At 32.4% G+C, this 19,810-nt stretch overlaps 2 protein-coding genes, 1 long non-coding RNA gene and 1 other non-coding gene across 4 annotated transcripts; 3 read left to right on the top strand and 1 right to left on the bottom strand.

Moving 5' to 3' along the window:
* The first annotated feature begins 455 nt into the window (after positions 1-455).
* Positions 456-537, top strand: TRNAS-AGA (transfer RNA serine (anticodon AGA)). Its single transcript has one exon. It is a non-coding gene; the product is annotated as a tRNA-Ser (tRNA).
* Positions 538-4,564: 4,027 nt separating this feature from the next.
* On the top strand, positions 4,565-9,856 carry LOC129303002 (double-stranded RNA-binding protein 2-like). The gene is made up of 6 exons (XM_054941979.1): positions 4,565-4,641; positions 4,714-4,976; positions 5,652-5,920; positions 6,653-6,860; positions 6,931-7,324; positions 9,554-9,856. Exons 2-6 carry the CDS (start codon positions 4,793-4,795, stop codon positions 9,645-9,647), a joined length of 1,149 nt encoding a protein of 382 aa, XP_054797954.1. The 5' UTR covers positions 4,565-4,641; positions 4,714-4,792; the 3' UTR covers positions 9,648-9,856.
* A 3,237-nt stretch (positions 9,857-13,093) lies between these two features.
* LOC129303003 (uncharacterized) lies at positions 13,094-13,781 on the bottom strand. Its single transcript, XR_008591373.1, has 2 exons — positions 13,562-13,781; positions 13,094-13,438 (listed from the first exon to the last, which is right to left on the bottom strand). It is a non-coding gene; the product is annotated as an uncharacterized LOC129303003 (long non-coding RNA).
* Positions 13,782-17,538: 3,757 nt separating this feature from the next.
* LOC129299216 (transcription factor RHD6-like) lies at positions 17,539-19,253 on the top strand. Its single transcript, XM_054937684.1, has 5 exons — positions 17,539-18,136; positions 18,234-18,347; positions 18,479-18,544; positions 18,643-18,708; positions 18,848-19,253. Exons 1-5 carry the CDS (start codon positions 17,594-17,596, stop codon positions 18,977-18,979), a joined length of 921 nt encoding a protein of 306 aa, XP_054793659.1. The 5' UTR covers positions 17,539-17,593; the 3' UTR covers positions 18,980-19,253.
* Positions 19,254-19,810: the final 557 nt, after the last annotated feature.

The raw sequence follows: 19,810 nt of genomic DNA, 5'->3' as shown, positions 1-19,810 counted from the left end.
ATTCTATCTGTTCAAAAATATAAAGTATTTTTTAAAGGATTGAATATTAAAAAATATAAGACATTTTGAATATTTTAAAGTGTAATTATTATCTTTTTTTAAGTGTCCTTATTAAATAAATTATTTTATATATTTTTTGGATGAAACACTTTATTAAATAAAGGTAAATATAAAAAATAAAATTAATTTAAAAATAAATAATTATTTTATTAAAGTATAAAATTTAATTAAAAATGCAAATAACTACCAATGTACCTGAGCCTTCACTTGGTGGCGTTGAATTAATGGGAAAACGAAAGCGATGATACGATTACACAACGTTTGTATCAATTTTTTTAATTGAAGCGGCGCTTATTTTTTATTTATTAACAAATTTCATGAATTTATTTGAAAAGCAAATTTCATGAAATTATAATTTATTAGTATTTAAACTTGCAGGAACCAAAACATCAACAGTGGGCGTGCCGGAGTGGTTATCGGGCATGACTAGAAATCATGTGGGCTCTGCCCGCGCAGGTTCGAATCCTGCCGCTCACGGCTTTTCAGAACTTCACTAACGATATGAGGCTGATTAACAGTTGTTTTTCATCAAATTGAATTTTAATCTATTATTATGTGACCAGGGAAATTGAAACGCCCCATATTCTTCGTTTATTTGGGCCGGCACTTTTATTTGGGTCTGGACTTATTTTTTGGTATGAATGTGGGCACAGCCCTACTATTATGGGTCTTGACTTATTGTTTTAATCCATTCTCGATTTATTCAGGATTCTTGTTAGATATTAACTTTTTTAGGCATTTTTTATTAATATTCTTCCATCTCATTTCTCTACTCATCGTGCAAATTTTGGGATTAAGTTATTTTTTGGCTGATAACAGAAATTGAAAAAAAAACTTAGGTACCTGGATCTATTTAGTTAAGGTTCTTTATATTAGTTAAATGAGGGCAAGCAGATTTTTTTCATGAATTGTTTAATTATTTATTTTGTAACTAATTTTTATTATTAATATTGTTATCTTACTTTTAAAGCATGCCTGAGACTATGCGATAGAAAGAAATGGAGGAGCAAAATGGAGTGGGAAGAAGTGAAGTAATACAAAAATATTTTATTATTTATGAATTTTATTGAAAGAATGAGTAATTTTATTTAATCATTATTTCAGAATTATTATAAACTTGACCCCTTAAATTAGGGGTTAAGAAAAAAATGAATTTATTATAGCTTGCAAGAGTAAGGCCGCTCCAAGCCATCCCAATTTTTTTTTTTAAATTCTTTTAATTATTGTAGTATAAAAAATTGTAGTCATTCCAGCCCATTCTATTATAAAAAAGAAAAAAGAAAAACTCCAAAACTCTACCTTAAATTTGAAGTTCATATTTTCAAACCTGATTTGATAAAAATATCTTAGATATACTTCAGCCTTATCTCAAGTAAAGTGCATGACTTGGCCTTGGATGCAAAAGATACCAGTGTTTCGAAATAGCCAAGCATTCAACCGGCCAATGTGTGCTACTGTTTATTTTATGTTTGTTTCAATAAAAATGCATTAGATAGCTAGTAATTAACCATGAAATAGGTAATTAAAATATGTGTTTTATTAATTTGTACAATAACCTCACCAATTTATGGACTTTGATTTTCTAGCACTCATCTCAATTGTTCATGCAACAATCCTTCATTTCTCTAACAATGCATTTGTACTTTCTTTGGCAGCAGCTTTTTTCTAGATCAATAGATCTTATTCTATGCAAATGCACGTAATAATATATGCTTGCTTTAAGTTCATAGAGGGAACATGGTCAACATAATCAAGTAATTAAAATATGTGTTTCGTTGATTTGTCCAATAAATTCATCTATTTATGAATTTTTTAATTTTCAATACTTATCTTAAGGATGTGTTAATTCATTCATAAAATGTGATTTTCTCCTTATTAATTTTGTGACTAATACAAAGGTATTGAAATTTTTTGTCCTTTAGGGTGTGTTTGGTTGGGTGGAGGGGAGCCCTTGAGGAGAGGGGAAAACAAATTCTTAAATTTTTTTTCCCCTCCCCTCCCCTCCTTTCCCTCCCCTTCTCCTGAACTAAACAAATCCTTAAATTTTTTTTAATTACTGATTTGGTTTTTCAAGTTTAATATTTATTAATTTTATTTCTTGAATTTACTCAATTATTGTGTTAATCCTCTAGATTTTAAAATACAAATTAATTCTCAAATTAATTTAGTATTTGAAGTATGTTGATGACTTGTATAATGTATATACATGTTATTAAATCAAAACAAGTCAAAATACACAAAACCATCTGATTTTCTTAAGAAAAAATTAATTTTTTACTCCTTCAACTTTTAACTCACTTATAACTCAGTCTCTTAATTATAATTCATTGCAACTCAATCCCTCAACTATAATTCATTGCGACTTAATCCCTCAACTTTTGATTCACTTATAATTCAATCCTTTTTTAATTTTTTTAAAATTTTCTTATCAAATAAAAATGATAAAAGAAATGCTTGTATATTATTCTAAAATACTTTTTTTTGCTCTTTGATGTGAAATTTAAGTTAACATGAAAAAAGAGAATTAAAAAAAATTGAGGGACTAAATTGTAAGTGATTTAAAAGTTGAGGGACTGAATCACAGCGAGTTAAACTTGAAGAATTGAATTACAAGTAAATTAAAAATTGAAAGAGTAAAAGATTAATTTTTGCTTTTCTTAATTTCCTTTATTTGATGACTTGTGAAAATAAGGTAAAAAAAAAAGAAGCTCGTGTAACTTGTGAACAGTTAATTAATTAGCCATGTATCTATGTTAAGTCATTAACTGACTTTACATATTAGAGTTGCAAATATGGATAAAGTTATATGAGTTAGTCAAAATAATTTGTTATATAGGTAACTTATTATATAGGTTGGGTTAGTTTGCAAAATACTTGGCTTAGGTAAAAATAAAAATTTTTAACTTGAATCATTCAGGCCATGAACCAAATGGTTCAACCCATATCGATTAGGGTTGACTCACTTGACTCATATTGATAAAAAAATATGATAGAAAAGAGAAAATGTCCAAAATTCTAGCACCACTCATTGAAGAAGAAGAAGAAGAAAACAAGATTGAAAAATAAGAAAAAAAAAACTCAATCCATATTTCTTTCTAAGTTGTCCAACACCTTCCTCTTGTGTTTGATTATTCATGCCTTCTCTTCCTCTAAGGCAACCTTTACTTTTGACTCCTTACTCACTTCTCACTTCTGAATTTTGATAAGCATGGCATGATTCATATTTTATTTTGGGATTTATGGTTGGTGGATCTTAAATTATGATGGATAATTATATTTTTGTTTTGATGTCTTTTGATTTTTATTTTATTAATATAAATAATTATGTTACTATATGAATTTTAAATTGCATGTCATATTGACATGTATCATCTTCGTATGAAAACTTTTAATTTTTTTAAAAGTTAAATAAGGTGGTGGGCTGATCCATTTAATTTACTAACCCATATGGTTTGGGTTAAGTTGAAATTTTCACAACTCATATAAAAATAGACCATACACAATTCAACTTATTTTTCCTCTAACCCATTTTTATCAAAGCATGTAGTCTAGGTTAACCCATATTCCCATATTTACATATATACTTGTTATATTAATTTAAGAGTCAATTTGAAATTCAAAATTTAGAAGATTAATGCGATATCTTAAGAAAACATGAGGGATTAGATTGATACAAATTAAATTTAAACAACCAAGTTGATAATGAAATTAATTCCATGGACTGAAATTTTTATGATTGATGTATTACAATGGGTTGCATTGAAAATCGTTAAAACCAATCCTCCTCTTTCTCCCTTGTTTTGGATTTTTTTTTTATATTTTAACATCAAACTTCTTCTTTTGAACTCAACCAAGCCTTTTAAATGAGAAAAGAAAAATATATATTGAAATGCTCAATCATTTAAAAATTTCATGTAAAAAATACTTTAAATAATCAATATGATTATTAAGTGTTATTTTATATAATATAAGAATTTAAAAATTATTACTAGTATTAAAATTTTTAAAATATAAATAATGGAAATTTTCTAAAAATTCTGTGAATTTGATAATAATTTTAATTTTAAAAAATAATAATATTTTTATGAACTTTCAATATGGTAAGTTGTTTTTATTATTGTTGTTGATGTTATTATTAATAGTAAATACTCCTTTCATTTAAAAATATAAGATATTTTTAATTAAATTTTACTTTTTAATAAAGCAGTTACTTACTTTTTAATTAATCCTATCTTTTCATATTTATCCCTATTAAACACTCTATAATAAATATAAAGTTACTATCAACAAGGACACTTTTAAAAAAAAAGATAATGATTATACCTTGAAAAAATAAAAATGTCTTACCTTTTTTAACATCCAATTTTTTAAAAAATATCTTATATTTTTAAATATTTAACCTTTTAAAAAATACCTTATATTTTTTAATGGAGAGAGTATTAATATTTGTTTAAAAAATAGTGAATATTAATATTTTCATGTTCAAATTGACAAATAGGCCGATAGCAACGAAGACGAACAGGCGAAAAACGGTATATCATATCTTCTGTGGACGAAAAGGAACCGAAGAAGAGAACATCGGTTAGTTTTTTTTTTTTTTTTAATTTTTTTGGCCAGAGAGAACATCGGTTCGTTACATTTGCACTTCTGCAGAGGGCTTGGAAACTGGAACCCTAGTGGGCTAGCGCGCTCTGTTCTCGGCCCTCTGATTCGCACTCACCCGCACTCACCCATGGCTGCGTTGGAGCCTAGGAATACGCCGAACCCGAGCTCTACCCTCACAGTGCCCCGTCCAGACCAGCCTTCTTCTTCATATTCTTTACCTCAGCCTGAGGCCTCGGTTCCTGCTCCGTCTTCGTCTGAACCGGGACCTTCTACGCCAGCTCGCCTCGCCTCGCCGGAGCCTTCTGGCGCTCGTGAGTTTTTTCCCGTTTTCTTCCCTGTTTAGTTTGCTTGCTCAGAAAGAGGATTGATATTGAGCTGTGAAATTTTGTATTTATATGGTTGAAATTGTACTGTTCCATTTCCAAGGAGTCTTTGATGTTGGGGATTTGTTTTGATACGGGGACTTACTTTGTTTTTCTAATTTGTATAACTGATCAGATCTTTTTTTAATGTGCTCGTATATTTTTGTCATCAAATAAAATTCAAAAGCTATGTTTTATTTTTTTTATTACTTTGTGAAAATGTAATTATCTTGTTCATTTTTTAATAAATGTTTTTATTACAAAATTGTTACATGCCAAGTTGACTTGAATATGATTTTGGCCGAGCTTTGCATGAATATCTCGCGCAAAAAATATAAGTATTTATTTAAAATTGTTTCAGCCCCAACTTACACTGAGAGTTTCATCCCGCACATAATAGCAAAATCCATGTGAGAGTTCATTGTAATGGTTGCAATGTAAAGACAGTACACCTGAGACTAAAATGAGATCTTAGTTGGTGGTTGGTTTCTATCGACTTTTGCACATAACATGAGTTCATGCTAATTGTAATTTTTATCCTATGACAATTTGAGCTTGCTTCTAAGTATACCTTTTACACAAAAAGAATCTTCAATCCTATGAAGTGTTTATCAATCTCTCTAGGTGTTCCAGAGCCTTTGATGCACAAAAATCGGTTACAAGAGTATGCTCAGAGGTCAAACATACCACTTCCCATTTATCAAACTATCAATGAGGGAGTTGTGCATGCTCCAAAGTTTAGATCAACGGTTTGGGTTGATGGAAAGCACTATACTTCCGAAAATGTTTTCTCTGCTCGAAAAGCGGCTGAGCAGGATGCTGCCAAACTTGCATATGAGCACATAGTGACAAATATGAAAGATGAAGGGCTTCCTGATATAAATATTCTTGAGGTTTGTTGGCTTAGGATCATAATTTCAATAGGAGCATTGTGCATTATAATTTCAATAGTACAATTTCTCTTTCTAGTCTCTATTGCTCTTTTTGTATATCATGTATATTGCTATAACATTGTCCACTCAGCATTATCCGTAGACTGAGTTCTTTTATACATTCTTAGGTTTGTTATTCTAATTGTCTTGGAATTAAAATTTTGTTGTAAACATGTCTGACTTATTTCATGGATAACATTTAATTCTAGCCGTCTTTATAATTGGATGGCTTCAGAGTGTTTAGTGTGATATACTGTATAAAATATATTTCCCACCACTTTACCTGACATTTTAAAAATTTATTTTGTCAAATACTTATTAGAGAGTGCAGATGTTAGATCAGTGGTATGCTCTTGGTTATTTCAAGCATTTCAACATGATCTGTTAAGCTCTTGAAGACATTCTTTTTCAACTTGTCTATTTTTGGTTGTTGTGGATGAATGATGAGAAAGAGGAACAGCTCATGTCTTCAGCCTAAAGCATTGGTATTTTGGGATACCATTTTTTTCCAATGCTAAACTGTTTGTCTATTTCTGGACTTTATTGAATCTGTTTGACATACCCTTAAGCTTGCCGCAAATGCTTGATATTTGTTTAGCACAAGTAATCTTCCAGAGTATTGATCAGTAATGTTCTGAAGTTGCATTTGATGTTATTAACCTTAGGTAATTTCATGTTGTGATTATCTTCCAGAAAACTATGGTTTTCAAGTCCATCTTATATGAATATGCTGCCAAGATGAATCTGGATAAAGTTACATATCGCACTGATCAGTTGGAAGGACATCCTTTTTTTATATCATCTTTGGTTTTTAATGGTAAACGCTATACTGGTTGTCCAGCTAGAACCAAAAAGGAGGCTGAGCAATTGGCTGCACGAACTGCTATTCTTTCAATTCTAAGTAGGTACCCTTTCGTTCATAGTTAATTGTGTGGTGACATTCTTTGTAACTATATTCATTTCATATGCAGATGATTCTATGTCTGGAACACGTCTTTCTGAGATAATAAAGTCAAAATTCAAATGTTGTGCTGCAATCATCAATGTGAAGGACTCACAACATACAAGTACTTTATCACATATGGGTAGCTCAGGAAATGTTTCTGTTAGTGCCGCTCCTTTGGCAGCTAATAATAATGAAAATAGTAAAGAAATTGAGGTTGTGCATCCTGAGCCCTCTCCTAGAGGGCATTCGCCTCAGCGAGAATTCCAGATGTCAAAACAAGAAAAATGCCCTGAAGACTCCAAGCTTTCAAATCTGTCTCAACAAGCAGTTGCACCACAGCATATTGATGATAGTTCAAGTTTGAAGAAGCGCAAAAGGAACAAGAAAAAGGCTAATAAGAAGTCCCTGCCGGATTCTCTGTAAGGTTCCTTAATATTTGAAACCTTTTATTAGTAGATTGTGCCATCATTTTCCTCATTTGCTTTTATATTTTCCTGGATAAACTTTTTGTCACTTGGTGTTAGGGCATAACTTATCGTGCGGACAAAAAATGGCAAGAAAAGAGGTTTTTTTGAGTCCTCCTTGTTTCACTGTTTCCAAAAGTTGTTTGGCTTGGTTCTGTGCTGGTATCATGATATCTGAAACATTTCCTTTTAAGCTTAACTCCAATTACATCTCCTTCATAGCTTGCCCACAGGGATTCCATGTGGCAAAAGTCAATCTACAGTGCTGTGTAATTTTCCATCAGTCCCCAAAACATATTAGATGTGAGAAGACCATATAAGATTATGTTTCTCTATAAAACACTTACCCAGTGCTTGGCTAACAAGAAAAAATAGGGAGGAAAGAAAATGGAGAGAAGAGAAAAGTGGAGGGATGTAATTTTCTCTCCTTATGCTCAGCTGATTAAGAAAAAAAAAACAGGGAGGAGGGAAAAGTCTTTAATTTCATATGGACAGTAATAACCTTATTATTTTTGGAGAGAAAAGTTGGAGGAAAAAATATGTGGGTTCCATATGTTATTTTTCTCTCAATTTCTTCCCCTCCCATTTTTCTTTTCTTGGCCAAGTAGAGGAAAATGTAGTTTTCCCTTCACTTTTCTCTTCCCCCTACTTTTCTCTCCGGCCAAACATAACATTAAATTGACTAGACATTCTCCTTTTGATATGTTTTGGTATTGCTGAGGCCTCTGTTGCAATAGACACAAGTTAAAGAAAAGAATAAAGGAACGAAAGTTCTGAGATGAAACAAACACAAGGAGGGCGTTGCAAATTCTGCATCCATGAACAAAGCCATTGTTCCTGTTAACAATTTAGATTTAAACAGAGCAAATATTGACACATTCAGGATCTATTTCTATGAGGTATTGGTGACTTTTGTTGGCCACAACTGATGTTTCAACGAAGTAATAGCTTTAGTGGACTATTGCCTTAATGCGGTAGTCGATTTATCTGTATTTATTATGAGTGCTAACTTCCAAACTAGTTGTGTAGAGGTTGGCAACTTCTCATTTGATCTTTGGACCAAAAGTATTCTCTCTTTTTCATTAAAGTCAAGTACAAGGTATTTTAGTCAAGGACCTCTTTGTTTCAATGTGATATTGTTGAATAGTTTCTCGTGCTCTCTTTGATGTGTTTTGATTTCGCAATGCCTCTGATACACGGCTGTCTTGATTTAGAGAAAGGGAAAGAGTTCTAAGATAGAACAATCTCAGGGAGAGAATGTATTTGAGTTTTGCAGAGAATATGGCTGCTGAATAGATTTTGATTAGTTTGAAATAATGAGTTTTAGCTGTCTGTCTTGTTCTTCTGGCTGCCAGTTGTTGCATTTCCACTTGTCCCAGTTGAAAGATCAAAACTTGGCTAGAATCCAATTCTTGTATCTTGTTTCAGGATTTTAACCCCTCTTTGCAGCATAGATTCTGTTATTTTCTTTTGGGCAATGGGAAGAAAGTAACCCTATATGACGGGACGAAGGCTTTAAGATGCATGCACTTCAAAATTAGCTGGCAATGTACAGCAGTGATTTATTTTGGTATATATATATATATATATATAATGATGATGATATTATGTCAGGTTACATTTTTCTATTCTATTTTATAAAACATACATTTTCTTATTCTAGTGCCTCGATTTACTTGGGCATGCACTTTTCTTCATGTCTTTCAGCTAAGGCATTTTAGAGGTCTAGCACTTTAAAAGCACCTTTCGCCTCTGACTACCATCCACCACATGTCATGCGAGATGGAATTATTAATGATGTGTTCTGAGTTTTTGTCAACAGATATATTTATCTTATTTGCTTGGAGTGTCTAACGAATAACAGGACAAAGGTTAAGTGAAAGGAAATTTGGTACAAAAAGCATTCTTTTAGAATAGGAATGGACTGGGGAGCAAAAAAGGAGACTTTGATGAATATTAAGGGACAAAGTTATCTTTTGTATAGAAAATGTGCATTGAGCCTTTAGAATACATGCTTCTCTTTTCTATCCATAACTATCATGGCCTCATATGTATTCTGCCCATGGGCCAAGACTCGAAAGAGTGGGAACAAGAATTTTTAATGTGGCTATGTAATTGTTACTTCTTGGTGTAGAAGCATGCCATATGACTAATTTGCATGTCTTTCTGTTGTGAAAATTTCAGGCTGCCAGTTGCTGCTTATCCTCTCCACCAAGCCCCTTCTCCAGCTACATTACCATTTCCTTTCAGCCAGCCTAGTTGTTCAGTGGCGCAGTAACATTGTAACCATGAAGGAATTTGTGTGATAGTGGCTCATTTTAGAATTCCTTTAAAATGAAATGGACAAGTTATTACTTATTAGGGAACTCCGTGGATATTATGTGTATAATTTTACCTTCATGTTTCCAGACCTTTGGTGCTGAATTTTGAAGGTGTGCCCCATCTGTAATTATTGAGCTGTTCAATGTCCTTAATCGTTCCCATGTATTTTTTTCTCCTTCTTTCACTGTCCATGATGAAATCAGCTTAAAAACTTTTTCAGGAAAAAATTATAGGATTAAAGGACAAATTTACCTTAAAACTTTTTTTTAAGTACGTTTGGTATTCTAAACTTTTTGTTAAACTAATATTACCCTCAATCTTTTAAAAACTGTGTAATTTTACCTCATTGTTAACTTATATCAAGGTTGACAATTAAATTAATTTCTTTGACCAAAAGATATCCACGTGGCAAGTTGAGGTTGACACTCCTGATCCTCTCTCTTCTCTTGGCTCCTTCCATCCTCTCCTCTCTCTCTCTCTCTCTATGTATATATATATATATATATGTATATATAAAGCAACATGTGAAATATTTATCTATCTTTGTTGTCCCTTGCATCCTTATTTTCTTCCTTGTATCCAACTGAGCTTCTCCTTCCTCTCTTATTTTACATCTTATACTCCAACCAAGTACAACGCATACATCCTTATGAACTCCAAGAATTCCATTGAGGTGGTGAAGAAGATCCCTTACTCATAGGTGGAATCTCTCTAATGTGCTTCTTGTTTAGCGGGAGTCTTCTTGTGCTTTGTTGCCTTGACAATGGCCATGTTGAGGTTGGCAATGGAGCTGGTGCTTCCAACCTTGGAGCCGATGCTTGTTTGATCCTTCACTGCCCCTTCATGCTCTTGCTCTCCTCTCTTCCATAGGTATACACACCTCTCTCTACTTTGTTTTCTCTCTTCATTGCCCCTTCTCGTTTTGCTCATCCCTTCCCTCCCTTTTTCTTGTTGTCCTTCATTTCTTCCTCCACTCATTTATGTTCTCAATAAGCACTCCACATCCTTGCTCCCTCTTTCAATTCCTCCCTTCCTTTATCTCTCATTAATTTTATTCCCTTTTTCCTTGAAAACTGCACTGTTAGTTGCCATGGAGCCTCCCACATGCAAGCAAGGTTCTCTATGAAATGTTTTGGTGTGGTTGCTTCTCTTCAATGTCTTCTCTGTGCTCCAAAGATTTGCTTACGTCAACATCATCGTTAGCGAGTCTTGCAATGTCGGTGCCATCTATTTCTTTTCTACCTCAAACTCAAGGAGTGTCAATATTTTGGTCTCTGACTTTAGTTATAGAGGCCTCCATGCTCGAGTAGCTTCATTCGACTACATTTCTCATTCTCCTAGTTATTGTTGGTTCACATACTTGAATTTAACTCAACTAGCCACACGGTGTCTATTGGTCAATAAAAATAATTTAACAATCAAAATTGGTGTAAATTAATGGTAGGGTAAATTTGAACTTTTTTTGAAATATTATGAACAATATTACTTCAACAAAAAGTTTAAGATACCAACCGTATCTAGAAAAAAAGTTTTAACATAAATTTGTTCATTAGCTCAAAATTATAAGTATTGTGGCTTGATATTATAAAATTACTGATTGTCATTTGTCATGTTGTGTCAGGCTAGACTGTTATAGTATCTATCAAGTGGGTGTCACATTAACTTTGTGAGTGCCAAAAGAAGAAAATCACATAAACATGCAATATTACTAAGTGCTCCAGATTTATGCATCGCAAATTGCATTCTCATCCAAATTGGCTCTTGTTTTGTTTTTCCGGTGCGTCTCATCTTTTTGTAACTGCTAACTGTAGGTACGTTATCAGAATGAAATTGAGAAATAGAAAAATAGAGGATAAATCACTTTCCTCTTGGTAATAAACCTTAGTTTTTTTTTCCGTAAAAAAATAGTTTTTTTAATTCTAATAATATTCATGCACGCTCATGAAATCATTGTAATTAACCTCAAAATATTATAAGAATAATACTGAATTTCTTATTTAAAATTATTTTTTGTTCAGAAATTTTAATTAATTTTATTTTGATTATATTAAGGTTACAAATTACAGCAAGATGTCAAATTATTTTAGTTATTCATGTGTGCTATTTTTACAGAATTAAGTAGTTTAAGGAGTCAGATATGAATCATTGGTTCACAAAAAAAGAACTGGATCCTTGGAATTTGCCTTTTGGTGAAGCTGGTGACATAGGAGACGGGCGACGTGGGTTGAGTTCAATTAAAACCCAAAAGAAAAAGAGAAAATTATAGTTAGGTCCCACATAAAAAAATTAATTACTGCAAGACTTATTGACAACTGAACTAAACTGCATCGACAACTGGTTGTGTTGTCAATACAGTTCCAGTTGTCGATGCAGTTTAATTCAGTTTTTAATAAACCTTGTAATAATTAATTTTCTTGTGTGAAACTTCAATGTAATTTTCTTGGTTGCTGAAATTAACAGTAGTGTAGGAAAAGGGACTCAAGCTGTGCAAGTTTGGTTGCTTGAATAGGAATAGTGATTCTCGGACCTCCTGGGATACCCCATTCCTTCTCAGAACCATTAACGGAATGGCCACCCATTTCAGGAATGATCGTATGATGATCGTTGTCCTTTATATAAAACTATATCTAATGAGAGGTGCTAGGTTAAAATAATCGGGAGAGTTAAATTAATTTAATGTATGTTTAGATTAAAAAATTTGCAATTGAGGTTAGGAGAAAAGTTTGTGACTGTAATGTCATTTATGTTTGGATAATTTTTTTTTGTCTAGAAATTAATTGAACAAACTAAAATTTATTTAAATAATTTAATTTAAAAATTAGTTAAAATGTATAATGAGAAAAATGGACATGAGTTTTGTTGTATATATTTTTGTGACTAATTTAACATTTTCAAGAAAAAATATTAAACATAAAATTATATTTATTTAAAATGTAGATTAAAAATATAAAATTGATAAGTCAAAAATCTTAATTTTTGAAAAGGAAGAATTAAATGGTAAGATTCAAAATACTCAATTATGAAAAGTTAAAATAAATTTATAAATTTAAACTAAATATGATATATATTTTTTTTGACAAATAAAATATTAAAATTATAAAATAAAAAGAAAACATATTCAGAACATTATAAAATTATAATGTTATATTATGGTGTTATACCATGATATTTTTGTTATGATTTTTCTTTATTTGTTCTTGATATTTTAGAATCTTTCTTATCTTCTTAAATTTCACATATATTTCAAATATTTTATATTTTAAATTCTAAATGTCATAAAATATAGAATTTTTATTTTATCAAAATTGATTGATATTTTATTTGTTGCATCAATATATTTATATACAATAATTATAATTATCTTATAATATTATAATTTGGAATAGAATATTGAGAAATAAATAAATTATTATAATATTATAATTATAATTATATTAAAATATATTTATAATTAATCCTCCTCCGCAGTCCACTTCTTCTTCCTCAACCCGCTTCATGTTGACCAGAATCATCAGATCCAGATTTAGAACAAGCAAGCACAACGGACAACAACTACTGCTGAACTCATGGGCTAACGAACAAGAGACGATGCAAAAACCCACAAACAATGGATAGCTAACTATGAATGGACACCAACCTCAACTGAGCCATGGCAAAACACACGAACAATGATGGCGGCGATTGCAAAGACGATGACAACCACAAAGGCTTGCTTGCATTTTCCAGAAGAGAGAAAATTGTGAGCTGCTGCAATGTTGATATATGTGGTTATCACCATGAAAACAACATCAAAAAAGAAAGTAGACTTGAAATTTGCATAGCTAATTTCATATGCAAGGGTAACAATGAAAGAGAAAACCCTATACCTACCACTGAACGACCTAGTTGCGTAGCCAAAATTGTTACCAATAGCCATAAACACAAGCAACACGCACGGTCAAGATCAGGTGGTGACAGCTATCTTCGGTTAGATCGCAGAGCAAAGGAGAAGGAGGTCAAGGGCGAGCAAGGGACGATGACAAAATGAAGAACGAAGGTGAGAAGTAGAGCAAAGGGAGAAACGAGTAGAGGTGAAGATAATGAAGAGAGAGAAAAGCATTAAATATTCCCCTAACATTGTACCACTCACCAACGCTCGGTGTAGAGAATCCAGATCCTCTTAGAAGCAGCGTCCCTTAGCGTGCCAAATCTCAGCCCTTCAATAAATATCCAACGTCTCATATGTTGGGATTTTTTTCATCAAAACATGATTTTTTATACTTTTGACATCCAACCTTGGTTTGGGACATCCCAGCTTAAATTAGGATGTAATCCAAACAAACACTTATTTCAGGATCTCAGCTTTGAGTCTTGATGCATGCAATTGTACTAAATAAATGTTAAGGGCATCCCCAACGTACTTATGAGGTTATTGTTGGTAATAATAATTTCACATAACAGGAGTTTAGATGAGAAGTGATAATTTCTCAAGTTTCTTAGGATACTGGGCAAAAGAATAAAAAAAATCCTACCCCTATAATATAAAATATAAATATAAGTCTTTTTTTTTTGTTCAAAGAACGAGTCTCATTTAGTAATCTACTCTTCTCTGTAATTAAATGTGAGAGAGCGAATTTATACTATGAAACTTGTACAACCTACTTTTAATAAAGGTAAGTTACAAAGTATTGCAATTTTTTTTTTTGACGAATTTAACCGACTTGAAACTCCCTTCCCTGGTCCTTGTGAAGTTATTTAAACAAGACCTATATTTTTTTGGCCAAAAAAGACTTAACTTTCGGACTGAAGGGAGTATTTTATAATAAACTTGGATCAATCATCATCAAAGGTGCGTTATAAATTCTTCAGAGAAATCAAAATTATTGGTCGATGGAAGTAGCATGGGAATTTTCAAAAGATAACACAAAAAGGAATTTAATTCATCAATAAAAAAAAGGAGTTTCCAAAGTTCATAGACTCAATAAGACAGTCTCCTGGAGACAAGGAAGTGCTGGCTTTTGTAATGCCAGCTCTTATTTTTGCTCTCTTTGTCCCAAAAATTAAGCATTATCTTTAAACCAAAACATGTGGATCATGATCTTCTTTGACTCTCTAAAAGATACACTTAACTGTCGATTGTCAGCTTTTGCTCAAAACAAAAAAAAAAAAAATTGTCTATTGTCAGCACCCCGGAAATTAGGTTTGGCCCAACAAAAGGTAAAGATAAAGAACAATAAGTTGACCACAAATATTCATTTTTGGTTTTAAAATTCAATCCAGAGGAATCTGTACTGGAATTGGAAAAAAATGGTGAAATTTTGTTGAATTTGTGCTCTAAACTTTTGATGGATTAAGTGGTCCTTAGTCCTTACTTGAAGATTGATGAATGAGTTATACCAAGTGAAATTTATACGTATGTCCCAGGCATGGATACTTATGAGTGCTCATGTGTATGCAAGTGTTGGGGGCATGTGTGGACATATACATTTGTATATTTGTCAGAATTTGCCAGCACTCGTGTGTGTGTGGTAAGTATACATACATGTATACATGCACATACGTGTGTGCATATTCCGCATGTGCTCATGCATTTCTTATCAAAAAATATATATATATATATAAGCTAAAATCAAGAATTCTTGTTATGATGGTTTTTTTATTTTGAAAACTGTCATTTCCATTTTCTTGGACTATGGTGTAGGGGAAAGTTATAGTTGTTTATATATTTTAATTATTCTGTGAGATTATTAAGAGCACCAACGAATAATTAACCATTAATGAGATCTCCAATATGTGGGAATCCACTGATTATTAGAATGAAGCAGTTTGCTTTCATTTTTGGGTTTTGTCATTGAGATTGAACTTTACTTATTCAGACTCTTGTATACAATAACTTGTTGATTACTCCAAGATTCAAAATTTAATTACTCAATTGAGATAGAATTACTTAATTATTTGATTAATTAATTTGAATAGCTCTTAACCTTTACACAAACCATAACATAATTTGTGTCCAATTGAGATTTTTAGCACTAGCCAACATATATATAACAAGCACAGTGTGTCTCACTTATATAAATTGACAAGTAGCAATTAAATTTAACAAAGAATATAACAATTAAATCAGTCAGCACACAAACTAATGCAAAATTAATCTCAAATGCACCAAGTATGCCCGTATTAGCCATATATACATTTATGAATTCAAAAACAGAATAACAATATTCCGTAGATCTAGTTTCAATTCATGAATTAAAGAGATAAAAAGGAGAAGAAAATTCTCATTTAAGTAGAGTTTATAGGTGCGTCCATTTGCAATGAAAGAAAGAAGTCTAGCAACTTATGGAGAGCTTCATCAATGAAATTTGAACATACTCCCTTAATCCCTATTATAAAACACATCTAGTTACCTCATCATAGTTAAGGAGAGTTGGTTAAGTCATTACTTTTGTCTTAAAATAGAACAAATTTTTAATTTTACCTCTATTTAAAAAAATTTACTAATTTGTATTATATTTTCTCTCATAATAAATTAGTTTAAATATGGGAAGTATTGAAAAAATGTAATTAATATCTCATCAAGTGTATATTAAGAATAGAAATTTTTTCTAGAAGGCAACTTATAATAAGGATCTGCAAGTACATTTTATTCAATTTAAAATGGTTTATATGGCCCATAAAAAAAATAGCCATCCTAATAAATGCTCAATCAAACCTACCATAATTACAAATATAGGGGATTGGGTCAGTATATAAAATAGGAAAATATAAAAACTATTCCAATTCAACTATAATAGTATCAAATATTATTTGATTACATTAACATCCCTTTAAACTTGGTATAGGGGAATGACAATATTCTTGAGCTTGTGCACCTAGATTCAAACCCAACATGAATTGTATGTGACTCTGAATAAGTTAGTCGACCATTTTGAGGTCCTAAATGGGGGGAGTCTCTAGTGACATGCTACAATAAAATGATAGAATCTCAATATATTTAATGTGCTCATATGAAACATGCGTCAGTGTGACCAATTTAAACTGCATATTTCCGTTCCAAAAACAGCAGCATAACATAAATTTTATTATTAAATAATAAATAATATGATAATACGATAATAAAATGTAAAGAAAGAAGCATCATCTCAGAACGAATTGGAATTAAGAGCACCATGACCAAGAAGAATGATGGGGGGTGGTCATAGAGGATTTAGTAATTGGAATGAAGCTCATACATACATATACACACACCTGGGCATCCAAAATTCAAAAATTTTTTGGTTTCATATCAATAACAATCATATATATAGATTTCAGTGAGCACTCAAATGGAACAATATAAAGCCCATACATGCCAATCAGTGTCACATAAACTTGTTCATTAAAACTAGTCTAGAGACAGCTGCACAGAATGTATAGCGTTTGATAATAAATTTAAGGTCCAAGTCCACGTGCTTAGGTATTAGAAATCCAAACGAAGGAAGTAAGAAGCCACCCAAGTTTCATCATCAATAGTGGGACTTAAACCCCAAATGGGAATCAAAAGAGACACTACGTGGGTTTTGCGAATGATACGGCGACCCTTTTGCTGTCTTTATCGATCTTCTTTTCTGCTTCTTCTTCATTACTCCCTGCCAGCTAACAATCCCAAGAACAACCTCCATTACTTAATGATTCTGCAACTTGATAAAGCCCCATTCTAGTATTTTACTAATAGATTTTGATTTCTTCTTCCCATTTCTTTATTGGATTTCTTCCATACAGTTGAGTTTTTTTAGTTGTCTCACTCTCATCTTCCTTATTAAAAAATTATCATTGAGTTGAACTCTTGAGCATCTACATATAGCCTGCTTTACTAGCTTTCTGTCATGCATACATATTCAAACCTTCGTGAAGTTTCTGCTTTGAATTCTGTTCCTCGCAATGGCTCTTGAGTACCACAAATCTGTGCTTGAGGAAGAAGATGGGTTCAGCAACGATTCTGCCACTACCCATTCTCCTTCTCCTCCTCCTCCTCCTCTGAGTGGGACTGAAAGTGGGTTGGTTTATAAGGCCATAAGCTATCATCCTGAGGAAGCACAGTCTCTAATCAACTTCAAAGCCAATAATGGTGGGTATAACACTGTCATGAATGGTGGTGAATCTTTGCTTAGCTTTCAGCAGAAAGAGTACTGTGTGTGGGAGAATAATAATGGTTTGCACCAGTGGAATCAGATTAGTAGCCCCAGAGCCACCACTTCAGACCAAAGACTGATTCAGGATTTTAATTGCATTCAAACTGCTAGTGGCCATGGAGGAGGAGGATCATCCTCCGTAGCCAATGATAACAATGGTGCAAAAAAGAAGCAGCAGCAAGGTGAGAGTACATATGGGTGGCTCTACTCTGAACTAAATGTTCCTTCTGATAACAGCCTTCAGGATTCTTCAGGAGCAAAAGAAGCATCTTTCCATAAGCGCCTTTCGATGGTATTAATTTCTTAAAAACAAAAAAAACAAAAACAAAAACTTTCTGTGTATATTACGGATCATAAATTTTGAGATCAACTTGTTTGTGTTTGTGCAGGGAGAGAGCATGCAGGCCTCGAAGAAGCAATGCACTGCTAGTAATGCTGCAAGTAAAACAACGAAACCAACAAAGTCAAACTCATCTAAGGATACTCAGAGTATTGCAGCCAAGGTTTGCTTCTATTCTAAGCCAAATTAATTATGTTTCATCTGGACGTACATACGTCCCATGGTTTGTTGATTACAGATTAAGCAAAGTTAAAATATGTTTCGTTCATGGTAGATAGAATGTTTGTCTCGCAGAATAGAAGAGAGAGGATTAGCGAGAGACTCAAGATACTACAAGAACTAGTTCCTAATGGCTCCAAGGTTGGTCTTGAATTATGAAGAAGGATCATGTTGAGATTTTTTTTGCAGAAATACTTGGAACGATGCACTGATTGTAGTAATGATGAACAATATTTCAGGTTGATTTGGTGACCATGTTGGAGAAAGCCATTAGTTATGTGAAGTTTCTTCAACTGCAAGTGAAGGTGGGAGTTAAAACACTAATCTCTCTTTCATCTTCTTCTTTTGCTCAATTTTGCAGTACTTTCTTGAAAATAATTTAATTTCCGGGTTAGATTCAAAATCTCCAAGTGATATTGATCCGATAATTTGCTGATGGAGCAGGTACTGGCAACTGATGAATTTTGGCCAGTCCAAGGAGGAAAAGCACCTGATATTTCTCAAGTAAAAGAAGCCATTGATGCCATTCTTTCATCCCAGAGAGACAGGAACTCAACCTCAATGCATCAGTTATGATCGAGATCATAATAATTAATCCAAGTCTGACTAAGAAAATTAAAGCCTTTCTCAAGAGAAGTTGATCGTTCTGAAGGGCATTTTAGGAATTCAGAATGAATGGCCTTTTCCTAATACTTTATTGTTACTTAACTTGTCTAAATATTAAGTTGTAAGCAGAGTGAAAAAATTGAAGAAGTTCAAGTATTTTCCTGGCAGTGTGCATGTACTGGGTCAGCAACTTATGTAATCCCAGTTTTATTGTCCACAAAGTATCAATATATATCTGCTTTGTCTTTCCTCTCTGTGATTAACAACTTAAACACATACACACATGTATGCACAGCTAATCTGATATAAATAAGTATCAACTGATCAGAATGAAATGTTGATACAAATTAATGCTACATTGTTCTTTGACTTTCTTCCAACTGATAATTCATATCAAGCTGTTACTAAGAAATTTCATCTGTCAAGGTGTGTCAAGCTGTTACATACATACATACATACATACATACATACATACATATATATATATATATATATATATATTCATGTGATATATGCACTGTCATGTCTATTAAGTAGAAACTGAAATATATAAAAGTCATTCCTTGTGAAAAGTTCAAAGGGTCTTATTGGACTTCTGCGAAAAGGAAAACGATCAGACAAAACTGTAGGTAGGATTATATTTTGTTTGAAGTTAATTAAAAGTGAAAAGGAACAAATATAGCTGGTGTGTATGTGTGTGCGGGAGAAAGATATTCTAATGTGTAATTAATTAAGCTTGACTTTAATTGCTAGAGACCAAGAGTTTTCATGCATGTCAGACTCGAGAAGAGTAGCGAGAAG

This window comes from Prosopis cineraria, unplaced genomic scaffold (genome assembly GCF_029017545.1).
Source record: "Prosopis cineraria cultivar Desert tree isolate PC_DT_omini unplaced genomic scaffold, ASM2901754v1 PC2, whole genome shotgun sequence".
In the NCBI taxonomy this organism is placed as follows: domain Eukaryota; kingdom Viridiplantae; phylum Streptophyta; class Magnoliopsida; order Fabales; family Fabaceae; genus Prosopis; species Prosopis cineraria.
Note: the sequence above shows the minus strand (reverse complement) of the source record. Positions and strands in the feature narration are given on the sequence as shown.